Source organism: Arachis hypogaea, chromosome 6, assembly GCF_003086295.3.
Source record: "Arachis hypogaea cultivar Tifrunner chromosome 6, arahy.Tifrunner.gnm2.J5K5, whole genome shotgun sequence".
Classification (NCBI taxonomy): domain Eukaryota; kingdom Viridiplantae; phylum Streptophyta; class Magnoliopsida; order Fabales; family Fabaceae; genus Arachis; species Arachis hypogaea.
Genome location: NC_092041.1, coordinates 92,077,117 through 92,089,636, shown reverse-complemented (window position 1 = coordinate 92,089,636; position 12,520 = coordinate 92,077,117). Strand labels below are relative to the sequence as shown.

At 32.3% G+C, this 12,520-nt stretch overlaps 1 protein-coding gene across 7 annotated transcripts; it reads right to left on the bottom strand.

Annotated features, from left to right (window-relative positions):
* Positions 1–234: 234 nt before the first annotated feature.
* On the bottom strand, positions 235–11,702 carry LOC112696938 (uncharacterized). 7 transcript variants are annotated; one of them, XM_072197306.1, is made up of 14 exons: positions 11,264–11,699; positions 10,491–10,632; positions 10,262–10,365; positions 9,573–9,669; positions 5,047–5,203; positions 4,186–4,417; positions 3,356–3,454; positions 2,956–3,125; positions 2,669–2,802; positions 2,396–2,573; positions 1,634–2,192; positions 1,446–1,558; positions 945–1,197; positions 235–814 (listed from the first exon to the last, which is right to left on the bottom strand). In XM_072197306.1, the coding sequence occupies exons 5-14, from the start codon at positions 5,106–5,108 to the stop codon at positions 578–580; spliced, it is 2,037 nt and encodes a 678-aa protein (XP_072053407.1). In that variant the 5' UTR covers positions 5,109–5,203; positions 9,573–9,669; positions 10,262–10,365; positions 10,491–10,632; positions 11,264–11,699; the 3' UTR covers positions 235–577. The 7 variants fall into 7 exon arrangements, with proteins under 7 accessions (XP_072053407.1, XP_072053406.1, XP_025605685.1 ...); XM_072197305.1 differs by having other exon boundaries at positions 11,398–11,694; XM_025749900.3 differs by lacking the exon at positions 5,047–5,203 and having other exon boundaries at positions 11,398–11,702.
* Between the last annotated feature and the right edge of the window lie 818 nt (positions 11,703–12,520).

Sequence of the window (12,520 nt, the reverse complement as noted above, 5' to 3'; positions counted from 1 at the left end):
CAATAATTGAGGATCTTAATTTTGGATGTTGAGGTAAACAATGCAACTACACACATACCCAAACTTTGCTAGAATGGAATCCAAACCATTACAGGGTCTAATATTTATAATTAGACAAAATACACGCAAAAAATCAATCATATACATAAAAAATTAATTACTAAATTAATCACTTATATAAAATAAAAAATATACACTAAATAAATTAAACAACAATAATATAAAATATAAATATAAATATAAATATAAAATATATATTAAAAATAAATTAAATAATATATATTTATAAAAAACAAGCAATAACAAAACCCTCTAAGCTCCAGTCTTCCATTATTCTCTTATATAGACTAGAATTTGAAACACTATAACACAAGAAATGCATATTGAACTCTGCAGTGTAACTTCCTTGATATATATGCAAGTTCCATGCATTATATTGTCATGTTTCTGTATGCTATATTCCATCTATTATACCAACGTAAATACTCTATTGTACCTTTGACCAAGTTTTTATTACATGTATTATATTACAACTCATAATATATACAATCTTGTAAGCTACTAAAGCGAAAAGGACCTATTCATCAAGAGCATTGTCTACTACACGAACAGGAACAATTGGAATTGAGTCCCACCATTCCCTTAAGCGTCTGTTCCCTGTTCCAGGAGACGATGATGGTGGCGGCGGCGGCTTAACTCTCTTCAACGATGTGGCAAAGGTTTGCAGAATGATTCCCATTAGGAAGTACTTAAATGGAATCACTGCCAGTAAGAATGCCAAACCACTCATTGCCACCATCACTACATTTGCATGCTGCCAATAAGAACAAGCACTCAGTACTATTTACTAGAACCAACAAATACGCCCATACACAATTTATCTATAACCAAAAAGTTTTGGTACAAATATTAAAAAGCCAACAAATATTGAAGGAAGGAAGTACCTTATCTGCCTTGTAAATAAGTATTGACCATATCTTTAGCATTGCTATATTAGCTATCTGCATGATCTCATGAACAGTATACAATCCATGCTGGGCTGAGACAATGCTCTCCACCGTGGACTGATCCGAAGCCATACTTGTTCTACTTATTACTATCTCTTTGCGCTTCTCGCATATCCTATTTTTTCTTGCCTCAAGCATCTTTACTATCACCCATATCAAGAAACATGCGATTGCCTTACCAACCCACTCCCTGCAAGGTCTACATCATGTTAAATCCTTTCTTGTATGCCAAAAGAAAAAGGTGCCATCTTCACGTGAAGATGATAGCTAAGATGTGGACATGGGTTATGTTAAGCACTTTAGTCAAATATGTCAAACTATCGACACACTGTCCTAGTATTTACACATGGTGAACGAAAATATTTAAGTACCCAACAGTTTGAAGGGTATACAAGCAAAGATGCATAAGAGTGAAGAACAAAGGGTAAGAGAACTTACATATAAGTGATTATGAGAGATAGAACAAGAACAGCAACAGTATTTATTGGCCTTTCCCAAGCGAAGATTCCTTGAACCCATGGGACTACATGTTTGAGTGGTTTTAATAGTTCCTATAAAATAAAATTAAATCAGAGTAAACAATGCTTTCAACTACAAAACATATATGGATAGTTGAGGATGCTTACTGTAAGAACCATAATGCTGTCGATGACACCATCATCCTTTAATTCTTCAGTGGTAGCTTTCGCGATGAGAACTTCCTTTTCTTCCTTCCTTGATTGTTTGATAGCTGTCTTCAAGGAAGGACTATCTTCTAAAGCACTCGTGCTACTTTCAACTTCTTGAATTGGCTTCTCTACTATTTCATCAGAAGGTATGGACCTATACATGTTCATAATTCTAAGGATTGAGCTTGCGCTACACGAGTGTCCGCTATTGACCTTCTTGAGGCTATCTGCGAATTCTTCGAGAACATAATCTCCCTTTGGCAGCTCGTTGTATAAGGAGAATATTAGGAACTTCGTTGGGACAGGTGGTGATATTCTTAGCATTTCTCTGGCTGCATGAAGCCTTATGATTCCCAATATTGTCCTTGCATGAATCTCCCATGCTTGGATTGGACCATTGATATTGTACTTCGATAAAAACTGGTGGAGAAACATTATTTCCCTTATCAGTGCTAGCCAATGTTCGCGCCTCGTGGAACTTGTGAGTTCTGGAAACTCTAGTACAATCTCCTCTGATCTAGAAAATTCAGAAGAAATTTCTTCATATCAATGACATAAGTGAAGATTAGCTATGTGTACATATCAACTTCGACACACTATGCCGACTCGCAACCCATCCAAAGGTGGACAAGATGCCAGATGACAATGTCTCATACTTAATATGTAAACATTTTCCTTTTCAACAAGAATATCTCCAAAGGATTATGTTGATGCACTTACGAATCAGATGATTCATAGATTATGGCCTTGTCAAAAAGTTGAGCTCCCCAGGGACCTGTGGCAGCCGGTTTTACACTCTGCTCGACATCCTTGGAGAGGTCCATTTTTATAGCATCTTCGTAATTTATTATTCCCGAGGCTTCGAAGTAAAGAGCATAGTTGGTCAGTGTAAGCCTACCTGGCAATTAAAATCAAAGCAACATGAACGGATTAATTTACTAAGATTTCCATTTTAATATTGGAAGGAATAGTCAGATAAACCAAACTGCAGACCAGGCCAACTTGTCGTCCCAATGTGGCGAACGACTCTCTGGGAGCTTGCTGTTCCTTCGACATGTAATATGTATTCGTCATCGGCCAGTTCCACACCATTTGGCTTTGTCTGATTCTGCAAATGCTGTATGCACCTGAGGAATCGGGAATCACAGACAATAAGTATGTTTTCAAAACTCCAAATATCTTTACAAATCAATAGACTACAACTATCAAATCATTTATATGTCCACTAGAAACTTCTATGCCAAATGTCATATACTATATATACCAAGGTAGTCACCTACTTGTCCATATTTTTTAAGAATATATCGTATGCCGGATGGTGTAGTCGGAGGCCTGTTGGTGCTGTTAGAGTTTCAAAAGTAAACCTTCCATTTGCAACATCTGCTACTAATGGAAATTGTGATCCCATCCACACAAATGCATCTTCTCCGACACTGGCCTCATTAGTAACCTGGAAAAGAAAATGCATCAAGTACAATCAGAAACCTATAATCATAAATGTTCCTATGTACTAAACAAATCTGGTCCATGTTCTAAACAGAATTTTCAACTGACAATTGCATCAAGAAGACGAGCTTCTCATGGCTGGAATTGAACCTCACAATTGAAACAACAAAGAAAGGAAGTAAAAACCATCTATGTTCTGTAGTACCATGAAAAATGAGAAGGAAACACTCTTACAAGTAGAGGCATGATGTCTGAATAAAAAAGAGGGATATCTTCCTGTTCTTGAGTGGCTTTTCGAGCTATCCTTTCTTCGTGCTCCTTTGCTACAGATTCCTGAAAACCTCAAAAGGCTAACATTATCCTCTAATCTGATTAAATTACAGGGGATGACAAAAAGCAAAACTATAGTTCACATCTCATATATATAATAGGGGACAAAGCTGAAATTGAGATCAAGCCAGACCATATCTTTGTTCGGACCATTTTTTTAATCAAGCTTACTTTGATTACCATGCAAAATTTCATTTATCATATATTCATATTTCTCTACATTACAAAATATTTAGGAACAAAACTAAATGCCAAAGGCTCATCAGAACTTCAATTTTAAATGTTTTAGAAAGACTCTTTGATCAATATTGAAGATGAAGCTATAACTTATCATCTCAAACCAGCACGAATGCTTTGCAGCCATAAGTTCGAAAAGGGGAAATTTTGATTTCCCCAGTAAAGTACTTCCTTTGAGATGCGAAGTAATGGAACTAATAGAAAATAACTTATGTCTTCATGCATGTGATGAAAGGAAGATCAATGCCAAGTAAATTCCACCAATAGGCAAATTTTGTCAAGTTAGAGAAACTAAGATTGAATTTCAGCATTTGATATTGTTTTTCATAAAGAAAACTAAGATGCAAGGTAATCTTCAAGATATCATCACCAAATATTCAAATTGACATATTCACCAAAGTCCTGATTTGAATAAAATGCATTCATGTTTCAAAACTTAGTATAGTATAAATTAACCCCGATTCAAATAACTGTAAATTTAGTCCTGATATGTATACCGTGCCGTCTTCATCATAGTATCTAGGTCTCTCCCAAGCAAGCATCATATCATAGGTCAACCTGCTAAATGAGCCATCGTTGATCTTTTCCTGTATGCCATCCTGGCACAGTTTTTGACATAGAGTCTTGGTACTGCAAAATTCTACTAATTTTTTGCAGTAGTCTCCCTCATCCGGGTTCCATCCTGATTCAAATTCTTCCACCAATCCCTCTACTGGAATTTCTAGTTTCCTAATCAAAAACAGCAGCAGCAGTAACTAAATATTATACAATGTCATCCAATTACAAATAGTGTATCAAAATTAAATTAACATTAACATTCATTAAATATAAGTAAAATCTAATTTTGATACGTGTGTAAAACAGTTTTGCATTATGTTATTAACTACGAAAAACAGTTTTGCATTAAATATAAGTAAAATTTGATTTTAATATTATACATTCATTATGTTTTGATTTTAAATTAACTACGTAAATGATCATCCAAATTCATATAACTATACAATTGGATGATAGTGTTAGTGCATAACAATTAAAACTCCAATTATATTATTAAGCAAAAATTGGAATAAACGAACATTTCAGTGATGTAATGTCACATCCATTTATCAATCTTCAATGGGTAAATATTAAATTGGATACAAATAATATCATTTCCCCGAAGAAGAAATTGATAAAAATTCATATATAGATAAAGATGACAAACAAAGTAATATTCCACATGTGTGGCCGTGTCATTTCATCAACAAATTCTTGTCAACAATTCCTCGAATGCAAGTGTATGTTTAGCATTTTTCAATGATATGATATATGAAGTTGAATTTTGATAACAAATGTATTGGTAAGGAAGAATATATTACTGTGCACATCTCTTAAGAACGTCCTCTGCAATGGAAGACAGATACTTTAGCTTTGTAGCCATAACAACCACCCTCTACGTATCTATACGACGCCGTTTCTGCTTCTTCTTCTTCTTCTCCTTCTCCTTCTTCTTGTTGATGCGGTTCGTTCTTTTTTCTATATAACTCTTATCAGTAGCATGTCGTATGTATGGATTATGGAAGCACCGAAATTCACAATCAAGATTGATATTGGTTTTTTTTTTTTAAAATATATAGAAGGGTTTGACACGTGTGAGCACTATGAGACGCCACGTCATAACTCCCATGCAATGTTAAGCATCATGCCAACTCCTGAATCACGATTTCATCCAACTCCTTCTTCTACATTTTTTTTATGGTAAAAATTTTGGTGCAATTCATTTACATGAGATTGATATTTGAGAGTTGTTAATTAATTTAATTAAATTTTTATTATTTTCAGATATCAATTTTATTAAAATCAATTTTACTTAAATTTTTACTTTTTTTAATAGTATAATAATCTAATTTATTTTTAATTTTTTTATATTTTAATTTATTTATATAAAATAAAATAACAATATATAATAATAAAATTGTGTTATTTTCATGCCTTGAAAGAGCCGCTTTTGATAAATATAGATACGTTAATGGTTTATTGACTTTATTCACAGAAATTCCTGTAGCTCTGAAGTTATAAGGGGATAACCCGAAACCGAATAATAATAAGTTACTAGTGCATTGACCCATGCGATGCACGGGAATGGCACAAAAATAATGAAAAGATATTAGATATATCATATATGTTAATTAAAATTGAAAAGAAAAAAATTAATATTTAATTAATTTAAATAATAAAACATTATTAACTAATATATATATATATATAAATTATTTTTTATAATAATTTAATTTACGTAATTTTATAATGATAAATAGATTATTAAAAATTTAAAAAAATATTCTCTTTAAATGTATTTTATAATATCCTCAGCCAATTTATTTTTGTTTTTAAACTCCAAGTATTTAGTTTCAAAATTTGTATAATCTAAATTCTATTATTAAATATAAAAAAATTATAGTGATGTAAATTATTTTTTTATTTTTTAAATTTTTAACAATAGAATGATCAATTTATATAAAAAATATATTAAAAAAATAAATCTTTCAACTATTATTTAGAATTTAGTATTCAAATCAATTAAAAAAAGAAAAATTCAACATCACCACTCTACTTTTAGAATTAGTTCAGCCCTGTGATAATCTCCTAGTGTTCATGCCTTCATGCACTCCTCACCATTTTGTCTCTAAAATCGATAACATTAAGCGATGCATAGATATGCTAGGTTTAATAAAAATCAGTTAATATTAAGCTATTGTTAGAATAACTAATTAAATATAATTTTTTTATTTTAAATTAAATCATAAGAATAAAATATCTAATTTTACTTTTAAGAAAATTGTAAAAACATATAAATGAAAATTAAGATTATCGTTTAATTACAATAAATACATGATAGAAAAATTGTAAACTAAAGTGAATAAGTATCCAAAAATAATTTCTACAAAAAAGTAACAAACTTATAGAAGAATATAAATATCTAAAATTACATATTAAATAAAATTTAAAATTATACATAATCAACTAAATTTGTCTACAAACAACATTTATATCTTTTGCCTTGAATGATTATTCTAAACTAATACCCTTAATCTTGATTTTGAATTTTACTTTTGAAAGAGCAACATAAAGTTGTCTGTGTGTAAAAACATGCTTCGACAAATATAGACTCATATGTTTGACCCCTAAAGCTTGTTAATAGTCATCGTTTCATAGATAATAACACACATCAGAGAGGAAAAGCCATTTCCTACTATTAAGATCACCTAACATTGCAATGACACTGTCACCAACTTCATATACTACATAATACCACAAAAGTCATGTAAAATTATAAATATACATTAATAGAGCAGCAGTCAAAATAATAATGATAATAAAAAAATACAATTATATACATTCAAAAGAGCACAGAATATTATATATCACATAACCAAGTTTTTTGAAAACTTCATAACTCGGTCATTTAAGAAATATGAATAGCTATTTTTTTAGAGAAAAGGATGCACATTACACGGAATGCAAAATGATTGATCTCTAAACTCTCATTATGTAGAATAATAGGTTCACATAAATAGAAGAGTCTAAAAAAGAATTATCTTAATTCTATAGGAACAGAGGCTTTCAAAAGAAAATTTGAAAAAATGGTTTAAATGCATATATTTGCCAAACATAAATTTTTCAAGATAAGAGACAATTTACTATCTCGACAAAAAATTAGCTGGAAAAGATATAGCTTGTGTAGTTAGAGCATGAATATACAATAATGAAAGCTAAAGCAGCAAAAGATAAAAAGCTTCATGATTTTTTTTAAAAAAAAATAAATATTCACTCCAAACCATAAATATTCAAACTTTGCACCAGCCAGATCCACTTCATCCAACTAAAACATAACAACTGAAAGAAGAATATCAAACACTAATGTTGCGAAGCAATTGATACATACCATTAATATAAAAGGAAACCAATTGGAGAATAAAGTGTACAAAATCCACTATCAGGTGTCAGAAATTCACAATTATGATTTCAACCATAGAATAAATTGATAAATGACTAAGTGGATAAAAAAACATATGGGAGAGAGAGCTTAATTTTTCTGAATCTAAAATCATTAGGAATTGTGGTGCAGAATTCTCTATAATAAACAAAGAACTCAATTAAACAATGGCAACCCAATATTTTAAAGCAAACTTATATCCCTCAAAAAGAAAAAATTAAGTCATAATATATAGACAAATAAGTATCCAACTCTTTGAAAAGCAACTAAGCAGGAAAAGGCACATCAACGAAAATGAAAAAGAAAAAAAGCATTGAACACTAAGTACAAAGGAAAAAAAAGAGCATAGAATATTAAGTACAACGAAGTACTAAATCTTCTTACTCACGTAATTGCTCAAGGAATTTCCTATCAAATTTATCAGACACATAAGCAAGTTTTTTGAGAACTTCATAGCCCTAAATCATTTAAGAAATATAAATAGTTATTTTTCTAGAAAACAGGATGCACAATGCACGCAATGTAAAATAGTTAATCTCTAAACTCTCATTATGTAGAATAATAGATTCTCATAAATGAAAGAGTCTAAGAAAGAACTATCTTAATTCTATAGGAACAGAGGATTTCGAAAGAAAAATTGTAAAAAAGATTTAAATGCAAATATTTGCCAAACATATAAATTTTCAAGATAAAGAGACAAATCACCATGTCAACAAATCATAAATATTCACTCCAAACCATAAATATTCAAACTTTGTGCCAGTCAAATCCACCTCATCGAACTAAAACATAACCACTGAAAGAAGAATATCAAATACTAATGTTGCAAAGCAATTGATACATACCATTAATCTAAAAAGGAAACAAACCAGAACGAAGTCACCCACAGATAAAATAGTGGCCCCATTTGTAATTCTTCAAATCTTATTAATAAACTGAATGGTAATGGAGGATCTGTTAATTTTATTAATAAGTTTAACTATGTCCTGTTTCATGCATCTGCTCTCAAGTGAGGAAAAAGAAACTAAAGATGGTCAAATTCTGTGTTTTATTTGTTCTTCGTTCTGTTTTCTTTTCCTCCTTAAAAAGTAGGATCTTGCTTATGTATGAATGAGATATCAAAAGATTTCTTGCATGCACACTAAAGAAAGCAATTTTTCTTCTTTTTTCCCCTTGATAATCTAAAATGATCTACGGTTCCTTCATGAGGACATTTAAAGTCTTGGAACCATGCTTACTAACCAAATCAGATATAAAATATTTAGACAAGCATAATTAAAATGAATAATTAATGACAACATAATAGAACATACACAAAGTGACACCACTAAGGAATCTCATGGAAACTTACTCAGTTACTTGTTTATTCAAATTAATGTAGATATAGGTTTAATGTTCATTCTCATCAATCCATGTGAATGCAGAAAGGAACTTATCAACATCATCAAATTTACTATCAAGCGATGTGCTCGAAATACTTCACATCAAAATAGAACCCAATCTCATACTAACGCCTAACAAAAAGATAACAAAAGAAAAATAGAGTTTCAAAAGGAGGGGTATTAAGAATCTTAGTCTATAATGTATTGGTAAAATAAGATTATAGAGAAGTTATATGAAATGAAAATCAAGATTTTAAAATATGCTTAAAAAATATATTGAAAAATATAATAGTAATGTCACTCTCAAATTAAAACAATATAAAACCACTATTAAAAAAATAAAAATAAAAAATAAACGCAATAACCCATCAATCAAATGCCAACTCTAAAAAGAAAGGAAGAAGACCGAAACAAAAGGAATTGCAACAAAGAAAGCAATAGAGTAAGGGACGCACAAAAGTGTATATATTCACCTGTTATTAATAAAGAAAGCAGTAAAATCAGGGATTGTAAGAAGTTAGAGTACCACAGATCTAAATGGGAGCTTGGAGATCCCATAAAGTTGGCTGTTGCAAGAAGATATGCCAGATCCTGGACTCCGAGAGTTCCACCTTCTTTTTTGCCTGGAAAAAAAATTAAAGAAAGAAGCTAAACGTCTTAGCCTGAAAAGCATGAAGATACATATTTATCATCTTGACCACCTTCTTTTAGAGAGGAACAAATAATGAGTGTTATTTATATAAGAATATCAATGAAATAAGATTATTTATTATTTATTATAATTTTTTATAATTACTCGTCACTTAATAGTTAATAGTAAATTCTCAATATTTATGTATATGATAGCATAGCAAAACAGAACAACAGAACAACCATAAGCAATATTAGAAACAATAAACAATATAAAATCAATAGCAAGGTAGTTAAAGAACATATCTTTAAAAAATAAATAGATAAATGTCTAAATTATATGTATATTATAACAGCAGTCATCCACAAAACGAAAAGATGAAGGTTTCATTGCTCTTTAGCAATTTGAAGGAAGAAACTGGTGGTTTATTCTTGGTAACCTAAGGTAAATCTTCTTGATCATAGCTTGAATCCTGCTGAAATAACTAAATGACAAAAGAACAAACCAAAAAATACCGAACAAACCAACAAAAACCCCATAAGTAAATGACAACTATCAGTAGATTAATTGGGAAAATGAATTACCACTAATTTGTGATTCCTTCTAATAGTTTTCTTAGTGGAATTCTTCACACCCATGGATCTTGTCTTCATATTGCACTATGGAGAAGCCTTTGTAGCTTTGCTGTCTGTTAACGTGCCCATTTCTATTGTTAGTAAGTTCTGGTTGTTAGAAATAAGATCTCAAATAATTTTAGTAAAATCAACATATCAAAAAGGAACTATAAAGGAAACATTAAGCAAAAATATCTACCAAAATTCATAGAGAACCATGACCTCCACTATATGTGTGCTTGTCAAGGTTCAGAAAACCGAACCGGTTATCAAACCATTCTAATCACTGGTTCACTGGTTTACTGATCTAACCGATCCAACCGGTAGTTCAACCGGAAAAACTGTTTTAGAATAGAAATAATAAATAAATTATAAATACACATCCTAAAATATAGTTATAGTCTAATATAAATTTAAAAATTGAGTGGATACTGCTGAAAAATTATAGTCAATTCCCCAAACAAACATTGTATGTACTGTTGAAAAATACAGTAAACAGATTTCAAAGTTTGTAAGTTTAAAACTACTTTAGAGTTTAACAGGTACATATCTCAGGAGATTATCATGCCAAAGGAAAATATGCAAGAATAAGGTAACGCCAAACAAAACAACCACAGTGGCATATTCCAAGCTCAGTTTGGTGTTGCAGCAAAAATTACATTAAGGTGCATAATCAAATCAAAAAATTAAATCAAAAATTCCATTCAGGCATTTCATCAGGCAGGTTATGTGCAGAATATAGAAACAGCAGTCACAGTTCAATCACAGCAGCATTCACAGTTCAGACATTGCAGCATTCAATCCAGAAAAATCCAAAATACTCAGCCAGTCAACAACAACATTCAAACCAGAAAATAGAAGTCAGCTAACCTAAAGCCTCCTAGTGACTCGAACAAAAATCCAGAACAGAATTGAAAGCAAGTAAAATAAGGCAGTAAAAAGGGAACAGGGTAGGGAGCATGGGGGTAGAACCTGCGTTGCAGAAGAAGAATGGGGGAAGGAAGGTGAAGGCGAGGCGGAGAGGGGTGCAGCGGCACAGAGGTCCGCCGCTGAGGATGAAAGCTTGAAAGTTGAAACAGAGAAGATGAAACAGAGGATTCACTCACCTGGGTGCTGACGAAGCTAAGACCAGCCACGACGAAGGGAGAGGCCAGCGAAGACGAAGCGGCGGTGCTGAGGAGCAGGCGACGGCAATGGCAGCCTGAGGACCACGGGGACGCTGGGAGCCTGGGAATGCTTCAGAAGGGGCTAGGCTGAGATGAATGAACGGGCGAACTGGGGAAGAGACCACGCGACGGTGGTGACGGTCACGACCTGCAAACCCCGGCGACGGCGGTGGCGACTGGGCTGGGGTTTTCGAATGCTTCAGAGGGATAGGGTAGGGTGTGAGAGTAAGAGACAGTGAGAGTGTGAGACTGCGATTTGGGGATGAGGAAGAAGGGGGTTCCGAGTGGTAACGGGTCGGGCGAGTGGACGGGTCGGGTTTCAATTTTTTATTTTTTAAAAAACCATTAAAAACGGCGCCGTTTAAGTTTTTTAGAAGAACCGGCCAGTCACTGGTTCGGTCCAACCTGCCAATTTTTTACTGGTTCATCGGTTTTTTGCGGTTTTCTTTCTGTCGGTTAATATAGGAGAACCGGATTGCATGCATTGCCGGTTTGCGGTTAAACCGGTTGAACCGGCCGGTTCGGTCTGGTTTTCAGAACCTTGGTGCTTGTACATCATGGGGTGAACTTGAGAAAAGAAAATAATACACAATAAGAACATTTAAAAGAGAGAAACTGCAGAATCCAAACCCACCAATAATCGCTATTGCTAACACCATTAATCACACGACACTATAAATGAGAAATCTCTTGTCTAGTAGATCCATTCATTTCAAAGGATTCTAAATCCCAAAATTTTAGTGTACTGTCTGCTGACCTGCAATACAATTTGTAATATTCAAAAGCTTAAAAATAAACATTGAGACTTTCAATCTTTTAGCCATCAAGTCACAATTAAGTTAACCAAAATTAGAGGAAAAAAATATATGTATAAATGCCAAGTCCACACAAATACATATTATGCTTAGTATGAAAAAGTTAATTTGCGAGTGGTCCATACATTTACACTTTTTACGTTGATGATATATGTTTGGGGGCTGCATTAAAATAAAGAAATAAATTAGCTTCTTATTTAATTAGATCCTTATCTAGAGAAGAGAATTTGTGCGGATAATGAAAATGA

Excerpts from the sequence above, each read along its gene's own strand:
- LOC112696938 (XM_072197306.1), bottom strand. The coding sequence starts at position 5,108 with ATGGCTACAAAGCTAAAGTATCTGTCTTCCATTGCAGAGGACGTTCTT. Across the intron at positions 3,126-3,355 it reads CAGACATCATGCCTCTACTT|GTTACTAATGAGGCCAGTGT; the intron begins GTAAGAGTGTTT and ends TTTCTTTTCCAG. Across the intron at positions 815-944 it reads TTATTTACAAGGCAGATAAG|CATGCAAATGTAGTGATGGT; the intron begins GTACTTCCTTCC and ends TCTTATTGGCAG.